The following is a 25,575-nucleotide window of genomic DNA, read 5'->3' on the forward strand; positions in this document are numbered from 1 at the left end:
TACCATCAGGCCTAACTGTTGCGTTAAGGGCATTATCCTTTGAAGAGCTTCCAGACACTTTACTTGTGATTCTGCTTTGAGCGGTCAGTCATCCAGTTATAAAGAAAAACCTTACTCCCTTTATGTGAGGCCAGGGAGTCACATTGGACATCACCCGGGTAAAAAACGTACTTGTACAATGGACTGACGTCCAGAACAGGTTTTCATCCCCCCCCCACCGAGCTTTTCAGAACTAGGAAAAGTATGTTGTAAAAACACCTCCGAGGGAGTGTCTTCTACAATTCTACGACTGATTTCAACAGCATAAGGCTCAATTGTTCTTAAAGAGCTGCTGCTTCGTTACCCGAGTGGACTGCTGTCAATTCTAAGGGTATTGACGACATGGGAGGCATAAACCGACTCACTTTTTGATTCGGTTTGTTGTCTTGAGAATCTGCAAGTTTGACCTCCAGTCGCAATCCTCTGAGTTCCCCTTGAAGGGGCTCTCCCACGAAAAAGCTGACGAGTGGGAAGAGCCTCCTTTTGTATCCTTGCTAAAAAGCTAGTTGGAAGGATCTATTTAGCAGTCCTAGAGAAAAAAACTTGCGCAGCCTGTTAATCTCTGAATAAGGGACAAACCTGAAGATAAAAAAGGAACAACATATAGTCCTCTTTTTAAGAACTCCTGCCGTGAAAAAGGGGTGGAAAGTTCGATGGGGCCATCCCTCTCGGCCTTTTCCAGACAGGCAATCAGATGCATCTGAGCCTCGTTCTTAGGGTCTGTGGCTTCTGCGAGAGTTCCGAGAGTACAGTCCATAAGGCTGAAGACTTTTATTGACTAAAAGTTTCCTTCAGCCGATGGTCCATTTCAGAATTGGACCACATAAACTTCGACTTGCTCATGGTTGAAGTGAGGAATCAGCAGGTCTGGAGAAGTCTCCTTGGGAGGAGGCAGGAACTCCCAAACCAAGAACTTTCCACAGATGAATACCACAAACTAGATCTGGAAGCCAGTCGAGTTTGAGGAAAAGAAAAAGGAGGTCTTCCCTAGATCCTTTCTCTTGGACGTCCCTTGGTTGAGAGATGAGAAAACTCTCTTAACATATCTAGCCAGGATCATATTCTTGAAGGAGGATTTTTTTTTTTTTTGTTAACTCAGCTGTCTGTAATGAATCCTGAGATTCGTCTTTTAATTCGGCTAATGGAACATAGATTCCATGATTCGAATGAGTAGGAGACAAAACCGCGTCATCCTGTCGGTTATTGTCTTCCAAAAAATTCATCTTGTCCTGAAGAAATCTCGTGAAGGATATCGTCCAGTTGCGAAGAAGCATCACGTTTATGTACTGTAAGCCTCGAAGGAGAGACAGGTTCCAGTGCTTCCAGCATAAGATCATCATGCTGTAAGGAAGCAATAACATCTGTAAAACCATGCGAGGTTAAACTTGATCGCGTGCGTCCAGCATGCGTTTAGCATGTTGTATGTCAACAGCGTGACGCGAGGGAGTATTAGTTGTGCGTTCAGAAAATCGCGAAGGAGAGATAAAAAACTTGTCTATCCTGTAGCGAGGACAAGTCCCGACTATATGAGTCCATCATGGGTCCAGATTGAGACTGTTGTATGTTTCCATGAGAGGTATCAGACTAATGCATGAGTCCCGAATGCCGTGAGTCTGCTGCGAGCCGTGAGGAAGCATTACTATCGCGTTCAGTCAATCGCAAGGAAGAGACAACTGTTTGTCTACAGTGACGTGGGACAAAACCTGACTGCATGCGTCGAGCATATGTCCAGATTGCCGCATGCGTCTACTTTGCTGTGAGTTTCCAAACTGCTGTATGCGTCCCGAATGCCGTGAGTCTGCCGTGAGAGAGCATCAGTATCGCGTCCGGTCAGAGGCGCAAGAGGCAACTATCTGTCTATCATGATGTGGGGACAAAAACCTGACTGTCTTCATCCAGCATATGTTCAAGGTGACACATGCGTCTAGGTTGCCGTGAGATTTCAGACTGATCAGTTTGCCGTGAGCTGTTCGCGTGTAGCATGCGTCCGCATGAACGGTAGTCGCGCGTCCTGCAGAACGCGAAGGTGAGACAACTGCTTGACTATCTCGTTGAATGGATAAATTTTGACTGTCAGAGCCCAGCATACGACCAGACTGGCGTCTGCGTCTAGAATGCCGAGAGGGGGAGACCAGACTGGCATCTGCGTCTGCCGTGAGGGAGAGACCAGACTGGCATCTGCGTCTGCCGTGAGGGAGAGACCAGACTGGCGTCTGCATCTGCCGTGAGGGAGAGACCAGACTGCCGCATATGTCGGCAAGCGATGGCGAGCGGTGGTGCGTTAACAAAACGCTAGCGCGCAGGTGAAGAATCGCGCGGCGCGTAGGCGATTGCCAACGCGAGAGAGACTAGTGATGGTTAGCGCGCATCGCGCTAACAGAAGACGCGCAGGTGCATCAGGAAGGTGAGCGCTGAAGCAAACTGTTAATCAGGCGATCCTAGAAGGTCAGAAAACCGTTGGCGCCCATTGGTGCGTGGCAAAGAAGGGCGCGCAGATGTGCGCTGGCGATTGAAGAAAGCTGGCGTACAGAAGGACAGAAGTAAAGGTGAGCGCTGGCGAGCAGGAGCAAGATCTACGGCAAGAGACAGCTACCGGAGATCGTGGTCCACAGCAGGCGAGCGCTAGATCGCTACTGATGGTGTTCAGGGGAACTGACACACGTGGCAGATCGATGGCGATCGTTGACGCGTAGGAGATCGCTGACGAGCAGGTGAACGTTGACGCGTCTAAGGTCGCTGGCGAGCTGGTGATCGCTGGCGAGAAGAAGGCAACACGTGGAAGTCTGTGCGTAGAAGAAGAGTCCTTGACCAAGACCTGAACCGAAGTTCTAGATCGCGAGGGCGAACGTGGGCGCGTAACAGGAACCAACAGGAGATGATCATCATGAGAGCGCTGACGAACAGGAGAGTGCTGACGAACAGGAGAGCGCTGGCGATCAGGAAAGCGCTGATGAGCAGGAGAGCGCCTGTGCGCTAACACTGAGCAGGAGAGAACATAGCAGAAGGGCGCGCAGGGGAACCCTGACACGCAAGGGAAGAACCCCTGTGGGAGGCAACCCTTTGCCCCGAAGGGATCGTCGGGAGACTGATGTCCCTCGGAAGACCGTTGTCTGTCCGCCAGGAGACTGATGTCCGTCAGAAGACCATTGTCCGTCGGGAAGACCGTTGTCCGTCGGGAAGACCGTTGCCCGTCGGAAGACGAGGTCAGACTGCTGTCCATCTGCACCAGGGGCGGAAGATCAAGAAGAAGGAGTTGTAGGCTGCATACGGAGATTCAAAAAGGCGCCTCTTAGCACCCTTATAGGGAGATGGGAGGCCCTTACGACGAGGCGGACGGTGAGTCTTACGGCGAAGGAGGCCAACAGCAACAACAGCAGAAGAATCCTCCGAAGAGGAGTCTCTATGAGTGTACTCTCTCGCGAACGAAAGAGAAACACTTCGTAGAAGAGACTGGTCAGCCAGTGACCTAAAAGGAGCAATCCTCCGAAGAGGGGCTCCTGCAGTTGCCCAGCCCCTTGAGCGTAACTGCAGGTGCGACCGCTCAGCACCAAGAGCATAGTCGCACAAAAAAAAGGCAAGAAAAGAACCCCCCAAAAGGGGAAAAACTCAAGCATGGACAGGAAAAACTTCCCTCGAAAGGAAAGTTACCCACCCAAGGAGGCAAGCCTCCTGAGTTCTAAAATGAACTGGAGAGCTGTCAATCGTCACGGGAGTACTTCCAGTAGAAGGAGACACGCCCCTGACGAAAATCCATAGTGGAGGCAGCAACAGCTGAATCCCCAGGCCTCAACAAGACAGCTCACACCGTTGCCATATTACAGAAACGAACTAGATCGGTAACTGTAAAAAAATAAAACAAAAAACATTAGTACACATTCATTCCCTCGGGAAGGCTCCGAAGAGGAATCCCGAGGGAAAGGAACACAAGAATTACACAACAGGCACGTGCCCTCACAACCACTTACACTCACGGAAGGAGAGCTGTAACCAAAACAGAATTATAACAATTATAATAATGTTAACTGTGTAATTATGTAATTTAAAAATGAATGAACACTAAAGAAAGAACGAAAACCCCGAAAGGAATTGTTCTACAAAGATGAAAAATTAACAAATACAATTAGATTCATAAACTAATTGAGACAAAACGTACAGCGTAGCAAACCCCCCACACGGGAAGGAAGCTACAAAAGGCGTAGTAACGTAATAAAAGGGTGAACGACCTCAAGAGAGAGAGAGAGAAAGACCGAAGTCAAACTCGATCGCGACCCATAAAATTACACCGTGGTGGCCTAAACGGCCGAGGACTCCACGGAGATATCGTACACTACACACACAAGCACAAACTCTGAAAAGGAAACTTACTGATTTCTATACTCAAATATATATACAAACATGAAAACATGTTTACATATATATTGAGTAAAAGAAAAGTAAGTGATTAAGTAAAGACAAAACAAACAATGGCTGCCAAGCGAGGACAAAGACAGACGTCTGTCCAAGTCCGAGCCAAAAGTGAAAGTGAGCTTCACCGGTGTGTGAGGGGGGGAAGGGGTAGCTAGCTACCACTCCCCCCCCCCCCCCCGCTAACTAGCGCGGGGGTAATACACCCTCATTAAATTCTACTGGCTCGCCATTTCAGCTACGCTAAAAGGTAACCCCAATGTAAATAGCGTGGTTTGTATTTCGGTTACGGAACAAATACATGTTAAATAAATACGTAAATATGGTGTCACTACTTCGCGGATTTTCACCTATCGCGGTCAGGTCTGAAACCTATCTACCGCGATAAACGAGGGCTCACTATATGTCTATAAGCTGGCTCAATAAAGTTGTCTCGTGTACAATGTAAATTAGGAAAGACAATACAAATGCTAAGACAATGGACATCAATTTTAGATAACTGTAAACTTTAGGCATAACAAATTACAATCCATTGTGTGACCCATGAATTAGTAAGCAGTTATCTTGATGAGAGACCATGTCCCCCATACCAAAGTAGGTTGGATTTAATTCAGTGACTGAACTTGACAAATCAAATGAACAAGTTATTCTGTACATGAATAGCCAGAAGCAAACCTGGATGTCATACAAGAAACCCTAATAAAGACACAAAAATGTGCCAGTAAGTGTGGCCAACTGTACAGGATTGTAACATTCGACCTAAGCCGGCCACGCAGATTCAGATGACAATCTCAAAGGTGTGATGATCATTTTATGATGTTGGGTCCCTTTCATGTTGTAATGGCCTTTTTAAAAGCAATAGGAAAGTTCATCAATGAATCCAGAGGTCCTAGAATTCTCACTGACTGCGGCATGTTAGCACCTAGCTCATTGAATGGTTTGATAACAGATAAACATTTTGACAGGTGCAAACAGATCCATACCATCCTTGCATCGCATTCAAGATTCTCCATTTCCAGACATTTCTAGAGACACCTGAAGAGAAGGAAGAACTTGTAGCTTTGTTGTGTTCATTTGACAGAGCTCCAGAGGATGAAAGGACTCCAAATGTGGACATATGGCAAGCTGTATAGTCTTCAAAGATATTTACCTCATGCATTATAAAGTAAGAGAAATACACATATGAGACTGGGACACATGGAGCAACAGCACAGTTCTGGATGATGTATGTTGACTACATCCACGACTTCCACATGCTTCTACTCCAGATATCTAACTATTCTCCGCAACAAAGCATATCAATTATTTACGTTGGTTGTCCAAATTCCAGCTGGATTTGGTAAACATTGAAAATACACACCCTGGCCTTAGGCATCTTCTCCAGAATGGTGCCTTTACCATCAAGAGAACTGGCAAGTCCTTCAGCAGACATCCAGTGGATCTAACATTGGAGCAAACAGTGGATGCATGCGCACAGGTTTGACATCTTCCAACAAACAACTACAGCGCACACCTTTGATTGATGATAACCAAGTCTGATTGTGCTGCTATCATAGCTACTGTCCAGGAGTTGGCCAGAATGTTGAACCATGAAGATACAAAAGCGGAATTGCTCAAATCTCAAATCAAGAGGGATACCTCCAACTTACAGAAAATCATTGACCAAAAAAAAGGGAGGCTGCAATCCTTTTATGAAGTCATTTCAAGAATCTAAGTTTGTTTAATATCAGAACAGGAAAAGTGACCAGTGGACCTATTAAGGAATGCCTACAGTACTTGTATTAAAATAAAAGGGGAAAAAAGAGCCATGAAGATTTCATCATGTTATGCTTCAAAGATCCAAAGAACTTTGAACAGTTGATGAAGAAGGAGAGAATGGCAACATTCAAGTAAAATTGTAAGTCCAGTAAACAGAGCAAACACAAACTGATAGCCTCTCTGGTGTGCACACGTGATCTGTTGGGACAACTACTCGTACTAGCCTATAAGGAGGATTTGGACTTGAAACATGTCCTCTTCTACCCCTTAATGACAGTTGCTCTCTCAAAGTGCAGCTCAGATGTCTAGGTGGTGAAAACAGACAAGACCACTCTTCTCCATCTCCTGGAAGATAGAGTTGAATGATCAGCTCCACCCACAGTGGATGCAACTGTCACTTATGGATATTTCTTCATGAAGACCATCCCATACCATCCTCCAGGAATGTATGGTGGTTTAGCAACTGGTATTCTTCAGAAAGTGACTACAATATCAGGAAAATGAATGGGCTAGAAGAGATCTTGGTGAGAAGTTGAAGAGGGAGTTCGATGTATCTGGTGACGAATAAATGCGTCCAAAGAACATTGGTGACTGCCTACAATCCAGATTATTCAAGGAGGAACTACCTAAGTTCCTAGCAGAAGAATGGGTGGCCCAGCATTATGTAAGATTGATCACCTGTAAATATGGGGCCTGCTTCCACTCTTATGTCCAAAGAGACATAGTAGTTAGAGAAGTTGTTGAAGACTTAAAGACAAACTACGAAGAAGTGGGCACACTAATCTGTGCTCACATAAAATCAATGGACGATGGAACTGTCTAGAATGTGGTTTTGGGAGTATCCGACACAGATATTGGTGTCATACTGGTCCAATATTCCTGGAACATTCAAGAAAACATATAGATAGATATTGATACATTACAAAATGACATAAGGTATATAAACATAACTGACATAGAGAAGACAATTCAAAAGTTTCTGCTGCCCTAACTGCTTTCCACTCCTTTACCGGATCGGATTACACTTCATCCCTTGTCAGAAAGGGCAAGCCCATTCAATCGGTTGGAATAGGACACTGATGCACAAACAACATTTGCAAGAATGGCAAAAGGAAACCTGAATGAAAAGTCTATTCAAGCTGTAATAGCTTTCACAGCAAGGATGTACGGTGTGAAGACATGGGGGCCAGTCTTCTCCTTTGTTGCACATTAGCACCAGGTATTTGAGAAACACTTTGGACCTGAAGAAATTAAGGGAGCATCAATACTACAATGATTCCACCCTGTAAGGCGGAAATTTCCCAACATATCTGACGAGCTGCTTTTGTTGCCAAAATGTGTGCAAATGCAAATTCTACTAACATCCTATAAGGGATGATGGTTGGAAATGCCAAGATGAGTCATATGAAATTTCTTGGTTCACTGGTCCCCAGCTGTCAGATGCATTGGTACCAGGCATGGAAGCTACAAAAAAGGAGTGAAATTCCAGCTGTCCTCTTCTGATAAAAAGGAGGATCCATCATCACCAGATGGGGATGGGGAGTCTCATGATAATTAACCCTTGCTCTCTATAGTACAGTACTAGTAAACAGAGTACATGCTGACTTGATTATGATATTACACAGTTATTAAATTTGTTTTTGCAAAATATAAACTGGTCACAGAGATGAAATTTTTTCTAAACACTGTCACTCTAAGGCTTAAATCAGTTTTATTGAGTATAATCATTACTCTTTTTAAAATATAAGCACTTCAAAAAGCTCTTGATTCTCAAATTTTCATGGTTATTCCTAATTAAGAGACCAATTGTAATAATGCTTATGTGATTTTAAACATGTACACTCTGACACCACATATTAATTAGGCATAATGTTAGGTGCTGTGTGACCTTTATGCCACAATTTCCAGTTTTAAGTAGGTAATTTTGAATCATAACACCATTCTCAACAATATCCATGTACCTTCCATTTTAAACAAGAAGTTAAGTAAGAGTCATTGGCCATAGTAGGACCTTTGACCTATTCTAAAGTATCCTTCCCTCAATTTCTATTCTTAGGTTGATGATTTATATTCAGATGACCATCATCTCCAATCCCCAGTGGTTTTGTACCTGGACCTTTCATGTTAATTAAAATCTTAATTAGTGCTAATTAACATCATTCTTAAGTTATCTTTCCACCAAAAATTCCATTCTTACTTTTCAGACTTGGATGAAGTCTGGTGTCCATAATCAATAGGCATAGAAATGAAACTATACCTTAGATGTTAATTAGAAGTCATTAGGTGTAGTATGATCTTTTTGGGCTCAGGCCATGTCGTCCTGATGGGAGGCATGCAGAGTACATGCCTATGACAACCGGGAAGATTTACATCTCCGAAAAGCTGGGTTCAGTCCGCATTGAAGATGTGGAATTCTGGCCCAGTTTGGAGTCTTATCCGGACTGCTTCATCCGTCTGAAGGCGGAGCCAGCTTCAAAGGAGGAGACAGAGCCAAAAGAGGTCATAGTTTTTGACCACTCCAAAGCACAGGCTTTGTTGGCTAGCACCTTGAAGGAGAGAGGCTTCACTAACTCAAAGGTGCCGGCTCTGAGCAAAAACCACCCCTCCTTTGTAGCCTCATCTACCCGGGCCTTCCCCTTCATGGAAAAAGGGTACAAGGCAGCATTGAAGGCTATAGAAGCAGGGAAACCTTGCCCTACACTCGACGTGTAAACCTTTATCCCTAGTTTTGCCCCTGGACCAGAATGACTGGAAGGATGTACATCTTACCTTCTCAGTCGGGAAGTTGGAAGCAGATATTGCCGGACGCCAGTTCGGTGAGGACCTCCCAAAGTTGTCAGAGTTTCTCTTGCGCAGGGAGCAAAAGACAAAAGAAAGACTTTCCGCTTCTATGTCCCTCCAGACTACCTTGGAGACAATGGCAAGTGATCCCCAGAATCCGGATATGTTTATGGTTGTGGCCAAAACACATCTGGCCACTGTGACGAAGGACCTATATGGCTTTATTAAGGCTAGAAGAGCTTGTAGGGAGTTCGTGTTCGCCTCGGCTGCGGTGAGACACGAAACCAGGAAGCTGATTTCGTCCAGCATTTGGGGAAAGGCCCTCTTCCCGAGTGAAGTGGTCAAGGAAGTAGTCGATAAGGCCACCACGGAGAATAGGAACCTTCTCCAAAAGTGGGGCTTGTCACTTAAGAGGAAGTCTTCCCCAGATGAGGGTCCCCAACCCAAGCGGAAGACAAAGAGGCCAATGTTGCCCTCTCGCCCGGCTAAACAACAAAGGCAACAACAACTTCCCGTGACCGCGGTGCCCCAGGTGGTAGCACAACCTCCTACTACCTACCAGTTGGTACCCCAGCAAGTGGCAACACAGTCGCCAGCCTTTACTCCAGCCTTTGAGAGCCAGTCTACTACCTTTCGGCCGAAAGCTAGAGGATCATTTAGAGGTTCCTCTAAACGCCCCTCAAGAGGAAGAGGAAATAGAGGAGGACACGGTCAAGGAGGCAAGTCCTCCGGTCAACAGCAAAAATGAGATGCTTCCGGTAGAAGGAAGACTTTACTCATTTCGGGATCGTTGGACCTTCGATCCCTGAGCCCACAGCCTGATCAAGAACGGACTGGGTTGGAGCTGGAGCGTAGCTCCACCATCGTTCCCTCATTCTTCCAACACTCCATCCCTGTTCTGGAAGAATATATCCGGGAACTCTTGAGCAAAAGAGTAATAAAGAGGGCAGAGTCCATCAAATTCCAAGGAAGGCTGTTTTGTGTTCCCAAGAAGGACTCAGACAAACTCAGTGTCATTCTGGACTTGTCGCCACTCAAGTTCATAGTAAACTACAAGTTCAGGATGTTAACCCTTCAACACATAAGGACCCTGTTGCCCAAAAAGGCATACACAGTCTCCATAGACATGGCAGATGCCTATTGGCATATTCCAATCAATCGCCAACTTTCCTCCTACCTAGGATTCAGGCTACAGAAGAAACAATACGCCTTCAGAGCCATGCCCTTCGGGCTATACATAGCCCCAAGGATCTTCACGAAGCTTGCAAATGCAGTTGTTCATCAACTACAGTACACCTAAAAGGTGTTCAGGTAGTGGCCTACTTGGACGATTGGCTGGTGTGGGCAGCATCCGAGACGGAATGCATGCAAGCCTCCAAGATAGTGATCCAGTTCCTAGAACATCTGGGATTCAAGATCAATGTCCAAAAGTCTCGACTATCTCCAGCTCAGAAGTTTTAATGGCTTGGAATACACGAACTTACAGTCACACCGCTTCTCCATTCCGTCAAAGAAGAGGAGTGAGATAGCGGGATCTGTCAAGAGACTTCTGAAATCCGGTCAGATATCAAGACGCCAACAGGAGAGAGTGCTGGGCTCTCTTCAGTTCGCTTCAGTGACACACCCAGTGCTAAGAGCATGTACTCTGCATGCCTTCCATCAGGACGACATGGCTATCTCACCCAAAAATAGATTTCTCCGTTTTGACCTATTCTTTAGTATCCTTCTCCCTTCAACTTCCATTCTTAAGTTGGTGGTTTATATTCAGATGACCATCATACTACAAATCCCCACTGGCTTCGTACTTACACCCTCCATGTTAATTAAAACCTTAATTAGGTCTAATTGACATCATTCTTAAGTTATCTTTCCACCATAAATTCCATTCTTACCTTGCAGATTTTCATGAAGTGTGGTGTCCATAATCAATTGGCACAGAAATGAAACTTGTACCTTTCATGTTAATTAAATCCAATTTTGGAAGGTTTTGGGGTGGTGCCCCCTATGACACCCACCACCTGCGGAATGTAAGAATGGCTTTTCTGTTTGAAGGCTGGCTAGTACTACACCCTAAGCATCTCAAACCTTTTGTACCCTCCATGCTAATTAAACTTCACCCAGCTCCCAGACTATATATTCCCTAAAAAAGAGCAAAAGGGTTTGTATTTAGAGTCGGAATAAGTTACTTTTGGAATTTGCTATAGTAAAGCATTCAGATTTTTATTTTGCATAAGAACCAAATTAGTGTACATATTATATAAGTACTTTTTGGGCTCAAGCCATGTCGTCCTGATGGAAGTTCCTTAAAGGCAGCTTCCTAGGGTATATTACAACTACGGCGATATTCCCAGAGAATTTACCTTCAGGTACCCAGAATTCTAACTCCTGGAGCGAGTATCCCTAAAAAGACCTTAGGGATATCGTAAATATCAGTGGACGTATTCTTGACACGCCTCATAGCAATCTATACCCCGAATAGAGTTAACACTTCGTAGGGGTCAAATGGCAAGAAAACGAAAACGATAAGAAAGGGGGGAGCCGTTCATAAGGCATCTCTCCTCCCCGTTTCGAAAGCGTGCCCTGCGCCGCTCACGGCGCCATCTGTATTCCTTTTTGCGTAGCTCTACGACTCGGTGTGTTTTCCCTGTTTTCTACCCAATCTTGGAATTTTCTCGCTTAATAATGCTTTCTCCAACTTCTTCTGCCTCGGATAAGTTAAGTACTATTTCTTTTATGTATAAATGTAGGCTCTTGGTTAAAATTAAAGTAATTAAAAGAGTTATCTTTGATACAAGAGCTGTTGCCTGCTGGAGGCATCATGGATGCTGTCGCTCGCTAGAATAGGATTTATTTGTTAGCAAGAGCGACGTTCCCAGCCCCTTTGCGCTTAAATATTAGCTACTTAGCTTATTTAGGAATTCTGTTATGATGCGATAGTAGTGTGCCTGGCGAAGTTTTGCCAAGGCTGCCAACACTAGTCTTCGTAGGCTAGCTGTTGGCCTATGTACTTCCTGCATGATAATTAGTCTTCCAAATGTGAATTTATTGCTTTAAGCGTTAAGCAACGTTATACATATAAGTCCTTTTCGAGTACCTTCCAAGATAGTATTGGTGTGAGTTTCGGTGAATTAGGTAATCGATTCTCTTAGTGCCTAGGCTAGGTTGTCTTAGGTCATTATAATATTATCTGTTCCCCGTTTGCTCCCTTCTCTTTGGGGAAGGGGCAAACCCTTTCCCTCTGTTTAAGCCTTAGGCTTAACTCTAGTGGTTTATTTGAATTAATCTTCAAATATATCTATGCTGGAGTAGTACTGTACCTTCCCGTTCCAACTGAATTGGTTCAGAGGGGGACAGTACAACAGTGTTTAGTCTGAGCCCGGTTTGTCTGGCATGGGGCAGAGTCTCCCTTGCTGATTGACTCGGGCATTAAGGGTTATCCCCTTGGTCCACCTTGTTGGGTTCCAGTAGTGATCCCTTTACTCGGTGACTCATCAGACTGTCCTATTGCCGTTCCAGTCTCGGGATATGTTCCCTTTTCTGGAAGGGCAATTCCTTCCTTGCCGTGGTTCTTGGGAGGCAGCCAGTAGTGCCGGCCTCCCTCTCGGGTCTTTCTCTAACTGAGATGAACTGTCTTAGTTGGGAATGACCCTTAACCAAGGTAAGGTTGGATAGGACCCTCTGTCCTTCCCTTCTTTTTTCCGTTCCTTGTGTCAGTCGTCTGCATCCTTGCCTAGCCTAGGTTGGGATGAGGAACTGGCGTGGTCTCCTGTCGGCCGGCAGAGTGTGCCGACCGGCAGAGACCATTACTTCGAGTGCTGCCCGGTCCTTTCTTGGTCCCTCCATCGCTGCCGTCTGTAGATTCAGTAGGCAGCGGTTAGGAAGCTTGACTTAGTGTCTCCCCTTCCTTTCGGCACTCTTTCGGGTGCCGGGCCCAGAGACTCATAGTCTCTTAACCCGGCACTCATTCTATTGTCTTAGTATGTGTTGTCCTTGCCGTCTGCCGGCCTACAGGCCGGCCGTCGGTGGGGAGGGGTGTTCTCCAGTTCTCTTGCTGTCGGTCGGCGTTGGGTGTATACCTTTGCCGGCCGGTCTCTTGCTCATCTGTCGGCCACTACAAGTGGGGCCGGCAGCCGAGCGCTGCCTAGTGTGGGGGGCCAGCCGGCAGGGTTTGTTTACTGCTGCCGGCCGGCCTGCGACACTGCCCAGTCAGCCGGCCACTAAGAATGATGGCCGGCAACGCAGTGCAAACCGGGTGGCTGCGGTCCGGCAACCACTGCCGGCCGGTTCAGGCATGGGATCTGGAGTTCTCCCCAATAAGGGTGATCTGATGTTGTGTACTTGAGATCTACCTTTCGAAAAACGGGGGGGGGGGGGGGGTGCTGACCGGCAATAGCCGGCTGGCACACCACCCTCAGGTACTGTATCAGTCCTCTCTTGGTGGTATATTCAACCAAGGGAGTTCATGATGTAGTAGGTTACAACACTGTCTTTTCTATCTTACTTGTGTTACTGGTACAATCACTTGGTGTCGCCTTACAAGGATAAAAGATAATTCTTTTATCCCTGGCCGGAATGGTAATATTTTACCTTAGGTGTGAGCTACACCTAAATTTCCTTTGGAAATACGTTCTCTGGTTATTCTAGTAAAGACTAACTATGTGACTTGGCTGGTGGGCTTCCACAGGTGTTTGTGGGGGTTTCACAAGTAGGTGTCTTTCCCTTATTCTTGTTGAATACTCATTTGTTACATGTGAATTGAAATTCACTTGATATTCATGGAAATTTTTCTTCTTTTACAGGAGGAGCATCCGAAGTGTGATAGTGTCTTCTGCAATGTCCGCAGTAAGAACTTTTGCGGACATGCCTCGTGTAGGAGGCACGCGGCTTGTGCAGCCTCCAATGATGACCATCGTTACTGGGATCCGCAGGTATGTGCTGTATGTACTAACCTGCTATCAGAGGCTTTTGAATCCCCTAGGTCGGCGGAGTCAAGAGATACAGCGAGGGAGAGGCTTCGCTTATGGGTAAGGGGTTTTCAGAAAAACACCACTGGACCTTATCTTCCTAACGAGAAGATGAGGGCATACCTTTTTCCCAAGGCTTCCCCTGATGCTGTTGTTCCCCAGCCTCGGCCGGAGATCCCTCTGATCCAGATTCCAGTGGAGGAGGATGTCGCTGACGCCATGCAGGACATCCAGTTGGACGACAAGATGTCCGACTTGTCCGATCGTGCGGAGCAGGATCTCCTCGCAGAGGGCGAGGAGGAGGATCGAGATCCTATTGCCGTGGAGGAAGAGGTTCCCGTATCATCAGACGTGCCGGTTCAGGTCTCTGAACCTATCCCCTCTACCTCGTCCGCTCTTCCAGCAGAGGTTGGACAGGCTCTCTCTTCCATCGTTGGTATGATCCAACAGATGCAGAGGGAGAATAATCAGAAGGCCGCTACTTTGGAGCTCCAGATGCAGAAGATCACAGCATCACGTGGACCTCCAAAGAAGCTCAACGTTAAGGACCTTCCTCTGTGCTCGGATGCCAACCCGTGGAGATATGCCGAGCACATGCCGATGACGATTGGGAAGATCGTCATGTCGGAGAAACTGGGCTCAGTTCCCCTTGAGGAGGTGGAATTCTGGCCCAGTAGAGGGGCCTACCCGGACTGCTATGTCCGTTTGAAGAAGGAGCCGGCTTCGAAGGAGGAGACGGAACCAAAGGAGGTGATTATCCTGGATCACTCCAAGGCTCAAGCCACTTTAACAGCTGCTTTAAAGGAGAGGGGGTTCTCAAACTCAAAAGTTGCCGCTTTGAGTAAGAAGCACCCCTCCTTTGTATCCTCCCCGGCTAGGGCCTTCCCCTTTATGCAAAAGGGGTTTGCGGCCGTCATGAAGGCGGTTGAAGCTGGCAAGCCGTGCCCGTCTTTGGAGGAATGTAAACCTCTATCGTTGGCATTGCCAATGGACAATAAGGACTGGAAGGTGCACCTTACTTTCTCGGTTGGGAAGTTGGACGCCGACATTGCAGGACAGCAGTTCGGCGAAAACCTTCCCAAGTTGTCGGAATTCCTCCTACGGAGGGAATTGGACACAAAGGAGCGCCTGGCAGCCTCGATGTCTCTCCAGACCAACATGGAGACGATGGCTAGCGACCCCAAGATGCCAGAGATGTTCATGGTTATGGCCAAAATCCATCTGGCCACAGTAACCAAGGACCTCTATTGCTTTGTTAAAGCAAGGAGGGCCTGTAGGGAGTTTGTGTTCGCCTCGGCCACAGTGAGACATGAACCCAAGAGGCTAATTTCATCCAGCATCTGGGGTAAAGATCTCTTTCCCAAGGACGTGGTCAAAGAGATCGTGGACAAGGCAGCCACTGAGAACCGCAATCTTCTCCTGAAGTGGGGCCTGTCCCTTAAGAGGAAGTCTTCTCCGGATGAGGGCCCTCAGCCGAAAGGAAAGGCGAAGAAGTCAAGGTTTTCCTCCCGTCCAGCCAAGTCCTTCAAACCGCAAAGACAACAGCAGCAGCAGCCAGCTTTGCCTCCGGTTCCACAACTGGTAGCCCAGACCCCGACCACCTTCCAATGGGTTCCCCAAGCCATGTCATCAGCGTCCCCGGCATTCAATCCCGTGTTCGAGGGACAGTCGACCACGTTTCGTGCAAGACCCAGAGGAGCAGCTAGAGGGTCATCAAGACGCCCCTCTAGGGGACGAGGATTCAGAGGTGGTCGCGGCCAGGGAGGCAAGACTGCAGGGCAGTCAAAGTGAAGTGTCGCCGGTAGGTGGGAGACTTCAGTATTTCCGGGATCGCTGGACCTTCGATCCCTGGGCCCACAGCCTTCTCAAAAATGGACTGGGTTGGAGTTGGTACAGTACTCCGCCCCAGTGCCCTCAATTTTTCCAACACTCCACCCCCGTTTTGGAGGAGTACATCCAAGATCTGTTGGAGAAAAAGGTGATCAGGAGGGTAAAGTCCATCAAGTTCCAAGGGAGGCTGTTTTGTGTTCCCAAGAAAGACTCGGGGAAACTCAGAGTCATTCTGGACTTGTCACCACTCAACAAGTTCATAGTGAACCACAAGTTCAAGATGTTAACGTTACAACACATAAGGGCCTTACTGCCCAAGAGGGCATATACCGTCTCCATCGATTTGTCAGACGCATATTGGCACGTTCCAATAAGTCGTCGTCTCTCCCCCTACCTAGGATTCAAGCTACAACAAAAACTTTACGCTTTCAGGGCGATGCCCTTCGGACTAAACATAGCCCCAAGGATCTTTACGAAGCTTGCGAGCGCAGCTCTCAAACAGTTACGCCTAAAAGGGTTCCAGGTAGTAGCCTACCTGGACGATTGGTTGGTGTGGGCAGCATCCAGAGCAGAATGCTTGCAAGCTTCCCTACAAGTGATTCAGTTCCTGGAATATCTAGGCTTCATGATCAACAGAAAGAAGTCTCGTCTTTCTCCAGCTCAGAGGTTCCAGTGGTTGGGAATTCACTGGGATCTAGTGTCACACCGTCTTTCCATCCCGATGTCAAAGAGGAAGGAAATAGCGGGGTCTGTCAGGAGACTTCTAGGTTCCGAGAGGATATCAAGACGCGAACAAGAGAGGGTTTTGGGCTCTCTTCAGTTTGCATCAGTAACAGACCCAGTGCTAAGAGCACAGTTAAAAGATGCAGCGGGAGTATGGAGAACCTTTGCATCGAAAGAGCGAAGGGACTTGAAGAGACCGGTCCCACTTCGACTACGTTCTCTTCTCAGACCGTGGTCTCAAGCCAGTCGTCTAAAGAGGTCTCTACCTCTTCAGCCACCCCCCCCGTCAGTGACAATCCACACAGACGCCTCAAAGGTAGGGTGGGGGGGTCACTCCCATCGGAAAAAAGTGCAAGGGATCTGGTCCAAGCTATTTGGGACCTTTCACATAAACTTTCTAGAAGCTATGGCAGTACTTCTTACCCTGAAGAAAGTATCCCCACGTCACTCGATCCACGTAAGGTTGGTACTGGACAGCGAGGTGGTTGTGAAATGTCTGAATCGGCGGGGATCGAGATCCCCACCTCTCAACCAGGTAATGTTAGCCATATTCCGACTGGCGGAGAAGAAGAAGTGGCACCTGTCAGCAGTTCACCTTCAAGGAGTCCGGAATGTGACCGCGGACGCTCTATCCAGGGTTACACCGATAGAGACAGAATGGTCCCTAGACGCAGGATCATTCTCTTTCATCTTGAGACAAGTCCCAGAACTGCAGATAGACCTCTTCGCGACGAAGGACAACAAGAAGCTGCCGAAATATGTGTCCCCATACGTGGACCCCTCGGCAGAAGCAATAGATGCGATGTCCCTCGATTGGAACAGATGGTCCAGGATCTACCTGTTTCCCCCTCACAATCTGATGTTGAGGGTCCTCAACAAACTGAGATCCTTCAAGGGAGTAGCAGCAATAGTGGCCCACAAGTGGCCGAACAGTGTATGGTTCCCTCTAGCTCTGGAACTACGACTGAGGTTTCTACCACTCCCGGACCCAGTTCTGTCCCAGCAAGTCCAGAAGTCGACTGTCTTCGCTTCATTACAGAAAACCCGAACCCTGCAGCTCATGATTTTCTCTCCCTAGCGGTGAAGAAACGGTTCGGAATCTCGAAAGATAGCATCGACTTCCTGGAAGAATACAAGTGTAAGTCTACTAGGAGGCAGTACGAATCTGCGTGGAAGAAATGGGTAGCCTTTGTCAAAGATAAGAACCCGCACGAGATCTCTACGGAGTTCTGCCTATCCTTCTTCATTCACCTCCACGGACAGGGGCTGGCGGCGAACACAATTTCTACATGTAAGTCAGCTCTAACAAGACCCATTCTATATGCCTTCCAGGTAGACCTCGCTAACGAGATGTTTGATAAGATCCCAAAGGCCTGTGCTAGGCTTAGACCATCAGCTCCTCCAAAGCCTATTTCATGGTCGTTAGACAAAGTCCTTCATTTTGCCTCATTACTAGATAATGAGGAATGTGCGTTGAAGGACCTGACTCAAAAAGTGATCTTCCTTTTTGCCCTTGCTTCTGGGGCCAGAGTTAGTGAGATTGTGGCCCTCTCGAGAGAGGAGGGCCGAGTTCCGTTCCTGGATGGGGGAGAACTGAACCTGTTTCCGGACCCTACGTTTCTCGCTAAGAACGAGTTGCCCACCAACAGGTGGGGTCCCTGGAGAATCTGCCCTCTGAAAGAAGATGCATCTCTATGTCCCGTAGAATGCCTTAAGGTCTATCTTCGTAGAACTTCAGACTTCCATGGGGGCCAACTATTCAGAGGAGAAACATCGGGCTCGAATTTATCTTTAAATCAGCTTAGGGCGAAAATTACATATTTTATTCGCAGAGCGGATCCTGACAGTTCACCCGCAGGTCATGATCCGAGGAAAGTTGCTTCATCCTTAAACTTCTTTAACTTTATGGATTTTGAACACCTTCGTTCATACACTGGCTGGAAGTCTTCCAGGGTATTCTTTCGCCACTATGCTAAGCAAGTGGAGCAGCTAAAGAGGTCTGTGGTAGCAGTTGGTTGCGTCGTTAACCCTGCTGTTTAACTCTGCGAGGAACAGCGGAATCATTTGGGACTTGGATTCTTGGGTGAATGGTTAGTTATATGCGTTGATATAACTGGTAGTGAAGGCTCTCAGAGCCCACAGTGACTGTTCCAACGTTATGGTGATGGTAGCACAAGTACAGACAGGTGTGCCAAGCGTTTGCCAACGCTATTGTCAGCAAAGTAGTAACATGGACGTTAAGTTTGATACCGGGGTATGTGTAAGTGACACATATGTTTTCTTTCAGATAATCATTCATCCATGCACTACAGTACTTGTGTAAATTGTTGGTCATCCACCTAGCATATGTACATATTTATGGTGACCATGTCTATTTATTGTTTCTCAATAAACTTGTTCTCGGGAACCTTGCGTCTCCTTCACCTATTTTTGATTTCATATTGATTTTTGAGCATTTAGCCTATGTATATTAATCGGGGATATCTATAATAGCCTATTCCTTAATGCAAAGCCTGGATTATACTGGTTTATACTTTCCTTAGCAATAAGGACTCCACCCCTTTCTGAGGATGGTGGTAGCAGCAAGTTTAATCCTACGCAGATATAACCTTTTGTCTAATTTTACTTCGACCAGGGTGCTGGTCGGGACTTTTCCTTTGGATACTGTAGTCCCGTAAGACTTCGCTTTACTTCATATAGAGTGAGACCACTATATGGTACTGGCTGGCGAGTGATTCATACATAGGTATATGTACTCTTCGTTCGTTTCTAGAGTCTAGTAGGACTCCTCCCTGTAGGGGGCAGGAAGCACTTTCATGGCTTATGATTAGTGAAAAGATGTATAACGGTAACATCTTAGGTCTGTCAGTCGAGTTGACTAAGAAACATTCTTGGGGAGTACGGCACGTATTGAGAATCCACAGATACAGTAATGCTCTGGTATACTTCCATCAGGACGACATGGCTTGAGCCCAAAAAACGGATTTTGAGCGAAGCGAAAAATCTATTTTTGGGTAAGATAGCCATGTCGTCCTGATGGACCCGCCCTGCTCCTTTTCAAAAAAAAAAAAATAAAATAAATAAATAAGAGTGAAAAGGATAGTAGGACCCCTCCCTACATACAGTATCTGTAGCACCTCGTGTATCGCTACAAGGAATACAGATGGCGCCATGAGCGGCGCAGGGCACGCTTTCGAAACGGGGAGGAGAGATGCCTTATGAACGGCTCCCCCCTTTCTTATCGTTTTCGTTTTCTTGCCATTTGACCCCTACGAAGTGTTAACTCTATTCGGGGTATAGATTGCTATGAGGCGTGTCAAGAATACGTCCACTGATATTTACGATATCCCTAAGGTCTTTTTAGGGATACTCGCTCCAGGAGTTAGAATTCTGGGTACCTGAAGGTAAATTCTCTGGGAATATCGCCGTAGTTGTAATATACCCTAGGAAGCTGCCTTTAAGGAACTTCCATCAGGACGACATGGCTATCTTACCCAAAAATAGATTTTTCGCTTCGCTCAAAATCCGTTATTTAATCATACAGTGCCATGAAATAAAAAAGAACTATATGAAGCACATACCTGTAATAATGTATCCATTCCATGAGCACCAACTAAAACTCTATACTTGCGAGACATAGCTTTAAGTGCTCTGCATCCATCACGTCTGTCTTCCAACAAAGTAGATGACTGAACACGATCTATCAAACGCTCAACCTGATGAGAAAAAAAATTATGAAAGTTCCATAAAATGCACAAATCTTTAAAATAGGATTGTATGAATTTTTCCTATCTAAAAATGAGAAATTTGGAAGTAATATGTTATTTTCATTATAAAATAAATTTTTGAACATATTTACCTGGTGGTTATATATATAGCTTACGTCCCTGACGTCATGGCAGAAAAATTCAAAACTAGCGCCAATCGCCGATTGGATAACCAGGTGTGCTACCCATGCGCCCCTGGCGAGGTACCCAGAAACCATTCCATCGGTATTCATATCTTCCATGCCTCTAGTCTCTAGAGGGGAGGAGGGGGGGATTTTAATTACTGTATATATAACCACCAGTTAAGTATGTTAAAAAATTTATTTTATAATGAAAATAACATTTTTAAACACAAGACTTACCTGGTGGTTATCTATATAGCTGATTAACAACTTTGGTGGAGGGTTAGAGACAGCCAATATAGTTGGAATTCTGCTTAAGAGTTTTTTAAATACAAAACAAACTTAAGGGTTCATACCTGATAAGGAAGCTGACTTCAATGATACTCTGCCATTATGTCTGCTTTCCTTATGAGATCCAGCGGTCCTCTCAGGGGGCTGAAGATCCCTAGGAGCTGCCAACCGGTGATCACACCTCTTTGTGACAGAGCCTCCTCTAATACCCCTTCCGAGGCGCTCTCAAGGAACAAAAAAGACCACCTGACAAATCAATGATTGCAGAAGACTGTCGCAATCTCCACAAGACAACTATATAAAAACACCAAATAAGAGTTCCAAGAGAAAAAAAAAGGTATTAGGATTACGGGAAAGTAGTGGCGGATCCTTCTCCCACTACTGTACCCGCTGCTACAAACGGTCCCAGAGTATAGAGTCTGGACATTTTTCAAATAGTGTGAGGCAAAAATAGATTTGCTTCTCCAGAAGGTTGTGTCCATAATGCTTTGCAAGGAACGATTTTGCTTGAATGCCACCGAAGTTACCACAGCTCTTACTTCGTGAGTCTTTACTTTCAAAAGACTAAAGTCTGTCTCACTGCAGTGAGAATGAGCCTCTTTAATTAGAAGTCTAATAAAGTAAGACAGAGCATTCTTGGACATTGGCAAGGAGGGTTTCTTCACCGAGCATCACAATGCTTCCGACTTGCCTCTTAAATTCTTTGTTCTGACTAAGTAAAACTTGAGGGCCCTTACTGGACATAAAACTCTCTCTAGCTCATTTCCAACCACGTCCGCCAGGTGCAAAATCTGAAAGGCCTTAGGCCAAGGTTGGGAAGGGCACTCATTCTTAGCGAGAAAACCCAATTGCAATGAGCAGATCGCTTTACCGTCCTGAAAATGACAAATTCGTAGATAATTTGTATTTTTCCTAACTATTCAAACCTTAACTATTTACATGGGGTAATTACTTTGGCGTAGCTGAATGACGAGCCATAAAGTTTTAACGAGGGTTTCCTACCCCACCGCTAGTTAGCAGGGGGGTAGGGAGGGGTAGCTAGCTGCCCCTCCCCCCTCACACACACACCGGTGAATAGCTCACTTTACTTAGAGGTAGGACTTATCTTGGGGGACAGGGCTGGCGGGCACATAACTGTAAATAGCTAAGGTTTGTATAGTTAGGAAAAATACAAATTATCTACGAATTTGTCATTTGTTCCGTAACTGAAATACAAACCACGCTATTTACATGGGGTGACTTAACCCTTAGGAAGGGAGGTAAGTCCCCTGCCATACTGGCTTTGGCTTGCCCGGGTGCCCGGACCCGAGTTTATTAACAGAACTCTAGGGTCTAGGGGCAGCAGTTGTGAGACTGCTGCGGCCTACGTAAGTTGTGTGTGAAGGTGAGCAGTGACTCGTCCTAGGAAGTTGACCTGGAGTTCTTCAGATGGAAATCTAGGCTAGGACTCTCCCAATACCACTTCGTCAGGGTATGGGGACATGACAGTATTACAACTTAATACAGTACTAGGAATACAAGGGAGCATGGTTTACCTGCAGAGGTTTTAAGTCAGCTGTGCAAAGGACCCAGGATGCTGTTCCTCTCCAAGGGAGGAGAGGATGAAGAAAAGAAAAGGGCCAGACAGATTTTTTCATTCACACGGACTAAAACCGGGTAACAATACCCTCAACCTTCTGCTACCTGTCCAATAAGGAGCCTGAGGTTAGACCAGCTGTTGTGCAGCCACCACAGGGCCGATAGAGAATGTATCGAGCCTCCTGTGTGTCACGTCTTGCAGGTAGTGGGCCATGAAGGTGGTCTGACGCTTCCACACCACAGCTTGCAAGACCTGCGTCACCGAAAAGTTCTGCTTGAAGGCCAGGGACGTAGCCACGCCCCTGACGTCATGCGCCCTAGGGCGACGTGACGGAGGAGGGTCAGGATTCAAGGCCAGGTGGATTACCTTACGAATCCAGGCTGAGATGGTATTCCTGGTGACCCTCCTCTTCGTTTCCCCGGTGCTGACGAACAAAACTCGCACCTGGGGGCGGACTGCAGCTGTTCTTTTAAGATACAACCTCAGACTCCTGACTGGGCACAGTAGGAGATGGTCTGGGTCATCTGTTAAAGAACGGAGACTCGAAACCTGGAAAGAGTCGAACCTAGGGTCTGGCACTCCCGGGTTTTGAGTCTTGGCAACATACTCAGGGACGAACCTGAACGTTACCTCCCCCCATCCCCTTGAATGGGCGACGTCGTAGGAGAGACCATGAAGTTCGCTGACTCGCTTGCCCGAGGCCAAAGCTAGCAGGAACACCGTCTTCCAGGTAAGGTGGCGATCAGAAGCCTGGCGTAGTGGTTCGTAGGGAGGTCTCTTAAGAGACCTGAGAACTCGAACCACGTTCCAAGGAGGAGGTCTCACTTCCGACTGAGGGCAGGTAAGCTCGTAACTCCGTATGAGAAGAGACAGTTCCAGCGAGGAGGAAATGTCCATTCCTTTGAGCCTGAAGGCAAGACTTAAGGCTGAGCGATAGCCTTTCACTGCCGAGACTGAAAGGCGCATTTTTTCCCGCAGATAAACGAGGAACTCCGCTATTGCTGGTAAAGTGGCATCGAGGGGAGAGATACCCCTTCCAAGGCACCAACCACAGAAAACTCGCCACTTCGCCTGGTAGACTCCTGCGGATGACCTGCGCAGGTGGCCAGACATCCTTTCCGCAACTTGTAGCGAAAATCCTCTCTCTGTGAGGAGATGCTGGATAGTCCCCAGGCGTGAAGCCAAAGCGATGCTACGGCTTTGTGGTAGATGTTGGAGTGTGGTTGTCTGAGTAGCTCGCGACGTGGAGGGAGCTCCCTCGGGATCTCCGTGAGGAGCTGCAGGAGGTCCGGGAACCACTCTGCATGATGCCATAGCGGAGCTATCAGGGTCATCGAGAGATTGACCGATGTTCTGGTCTTGTTGAGTATACTCCTCATCAGACAGAACGGGGGAAAGGCGTACACATCGACGTTGTCCCACCGTTGTTGGAAGGCATCTTGCCAGAGAGCCTTGGGGTCCGGGACTGGGGAGCAGTACAGCGGGAGCTTGGTGTTCAGCGCCGTAGCGAACAGATCCACAGTCGGGGAACCCCACAAAGTCAGGACTTTGTTGGCTATCTGAGGATCCAAAGACCACTCGGTATTCACTATCTGCGTCGCTCTGCTCAGACTGTCGGCGAGCACATTCCTCTTGCCTGGAATGAAGCGAGCCGCTAGTGAAATCGAGTGGACTTCGGACCATCTCAGGATCTCTACTGCAAGATGGGAGAGCTGTTCCGAAAAGGTACCTCCCTGCTTGTTGATATAAGCCACCATCGTGGTGTTGTCGCTCATTACCACCACCGAGTGGCCCGCCAGGACCTGGTGGAACTTCTGAAGAACCAGGAATACGGCCTTCATTTCTAGCAGGTTTATGTGAAGGTACTTTTCTGATTCTGACCACAGGCCTGAGGTCCTGTGGTTCAGAACGTGGGCCCCCCACCCTTTGTTTGATGCGTCCAAAAACAGCATCAAATCCGGGGAAGGGACGAGAAGATCCACTCCCTTTCGTAGGTTCTCGTCTGCCACCCACCAACTGAGGTCCGCTCGTTCCGCAGATCCCATGGGGATCAGGATGTCCGGGGAGTCGAGTCCTTGACTCCACCGAGACTTGAGTCGCCACTGGAGGGATCTCATCCTGAGGCGGCTGTTGGGAACGAGACGGGTCAGGGAGGAGAGGTGACCGAGGAGACGAAGCCACGATTGGGCTGGGGGTTCCTCTCGATTGAGGAAAGGTTTCGCAACCTTCCTCAGCCTTGCTATCCTTTCGTCTGATGGGAAGGCTTTGTGGAGATTGGTGTCTATGACCATGCCTAGTTATACCAGTTTCTGAGAGGGCTGCAGAGAGGACTTCTCGAGATTTACCACAATCCCCAGATCTTGGCAAACTTCGAGGAGCCTGTCTCGGTGGCGAAGAAGGGTCGCCTCCGAGTCTGCCAGGATCAGCCAGTCGTCCAGATAACGAAGGAGACGGATGCCGATCCTGTGAACCCATGAAGAGATGATGGTGAAGACTCTGGTGAACACCTGAGGAGCTGTGGAGAGACCGAAACACAACACCTTGAACTGGTAGATCTTGTTGTCTAGGCAAAATCTCAGGTACTTCCTTGAAGACGGATGGATTGGGATCTGGAAGTACGCGTCCTTCAGGTCCAGTGTGCACATAAAGTCTCGCGGTCTCACTGCAAGCCTGACCGTGTCTGCCGTCTCCATGCTGAACGGAGTCTGTTTGACAAACCCGTTCAGGGTCGAGAGGTCGATGACTGGTCTCCAGCCTCCAGACGCCTTTCTCACAAGAAAGAGTCGACTGTAGAAGCCTGGGGACCCATCTACGACCTCCTGGAGAGCGTCCTTCTCCAACATGGTTTGGACTTCGGCCCGGAGGGCCTGCCTTTTTGCCGATCCCATGGCAAAAGAGCTCAACGACACTGGGTTCGCTGTCAGGGGAGGTAGAGAGGCTGTGAACGGGACGCGATAACCTAGAGAGATCACGGAGATAGTCCAGGCATCCGCCCCGAGTTGCTGCCACCTTGTCGCGCAACTCTAAAGGCATCCCTTCACTGGTGGACATGAAGGGGGATTGCCAACCCTAGCACTCCCGGCCTCGGCTGGTACCTCTAGGTTTTTGCCTCCCCTGGAGGACTTCTTGCCCCTCCTGCTCTTGGCAGGAAAGGGCTTAGACACCTTGGGCTTCGCTGCGGTGGTCGTCGTCTTTGTGTTCTTAGCAGGACTGGGCTGCTGGACTGCTGGAGGCTTGAAGGGCCTCGATGTCAGGGTCCTGGTTGGATTTCCTCCACCTCTCGGCAGTGAGCTCCACGTCCTTAGGCTCAAACAGGC

The 25,575-nt window shown here is 47.4% G+C and overlaps 1 protein-coding gene across 2 annotated transcripts in view; it reads right to left on the reverse strand.

The window, feature by feature from the left end:
* The window catches only part of p115 (General vesicular transport factor p115), a 764,785-nt gene that overhangs the window by 688,412 nt on the left and 50,798 nt on the right, over nucleotides 1-25,575 (reverse strand). For both annotated transcript variants that reach the window (XM_068380069.1, XM_068380070.1), the window contains exon 2: nucleotides 20,081-20,215. In XM_068380069.1, coding sequence (XP_068236170.1) covers nucleotides 20,081-20,215 — 135 coding nt within the window. The remainder of the gene's footprint in view (nucleotides 1-20,080; nucleotides 20,216-25,575) is intronic.

Source organism: Palaemon carinicauda, chromosome 9 (assembly GCF_036898095.1).
Source record: "Palaemon carinicauda isolate YSFRI2023 chromosome 9, ASM3689809v2, whole genome shotgun sequence".
NCBI classification, from domain to species: Eukaryota; Metazoa; Arthropoda; class Malacostraca; order Decapoda; family Palaemonidae; genus Palaemon; species Palaemon carinicauda.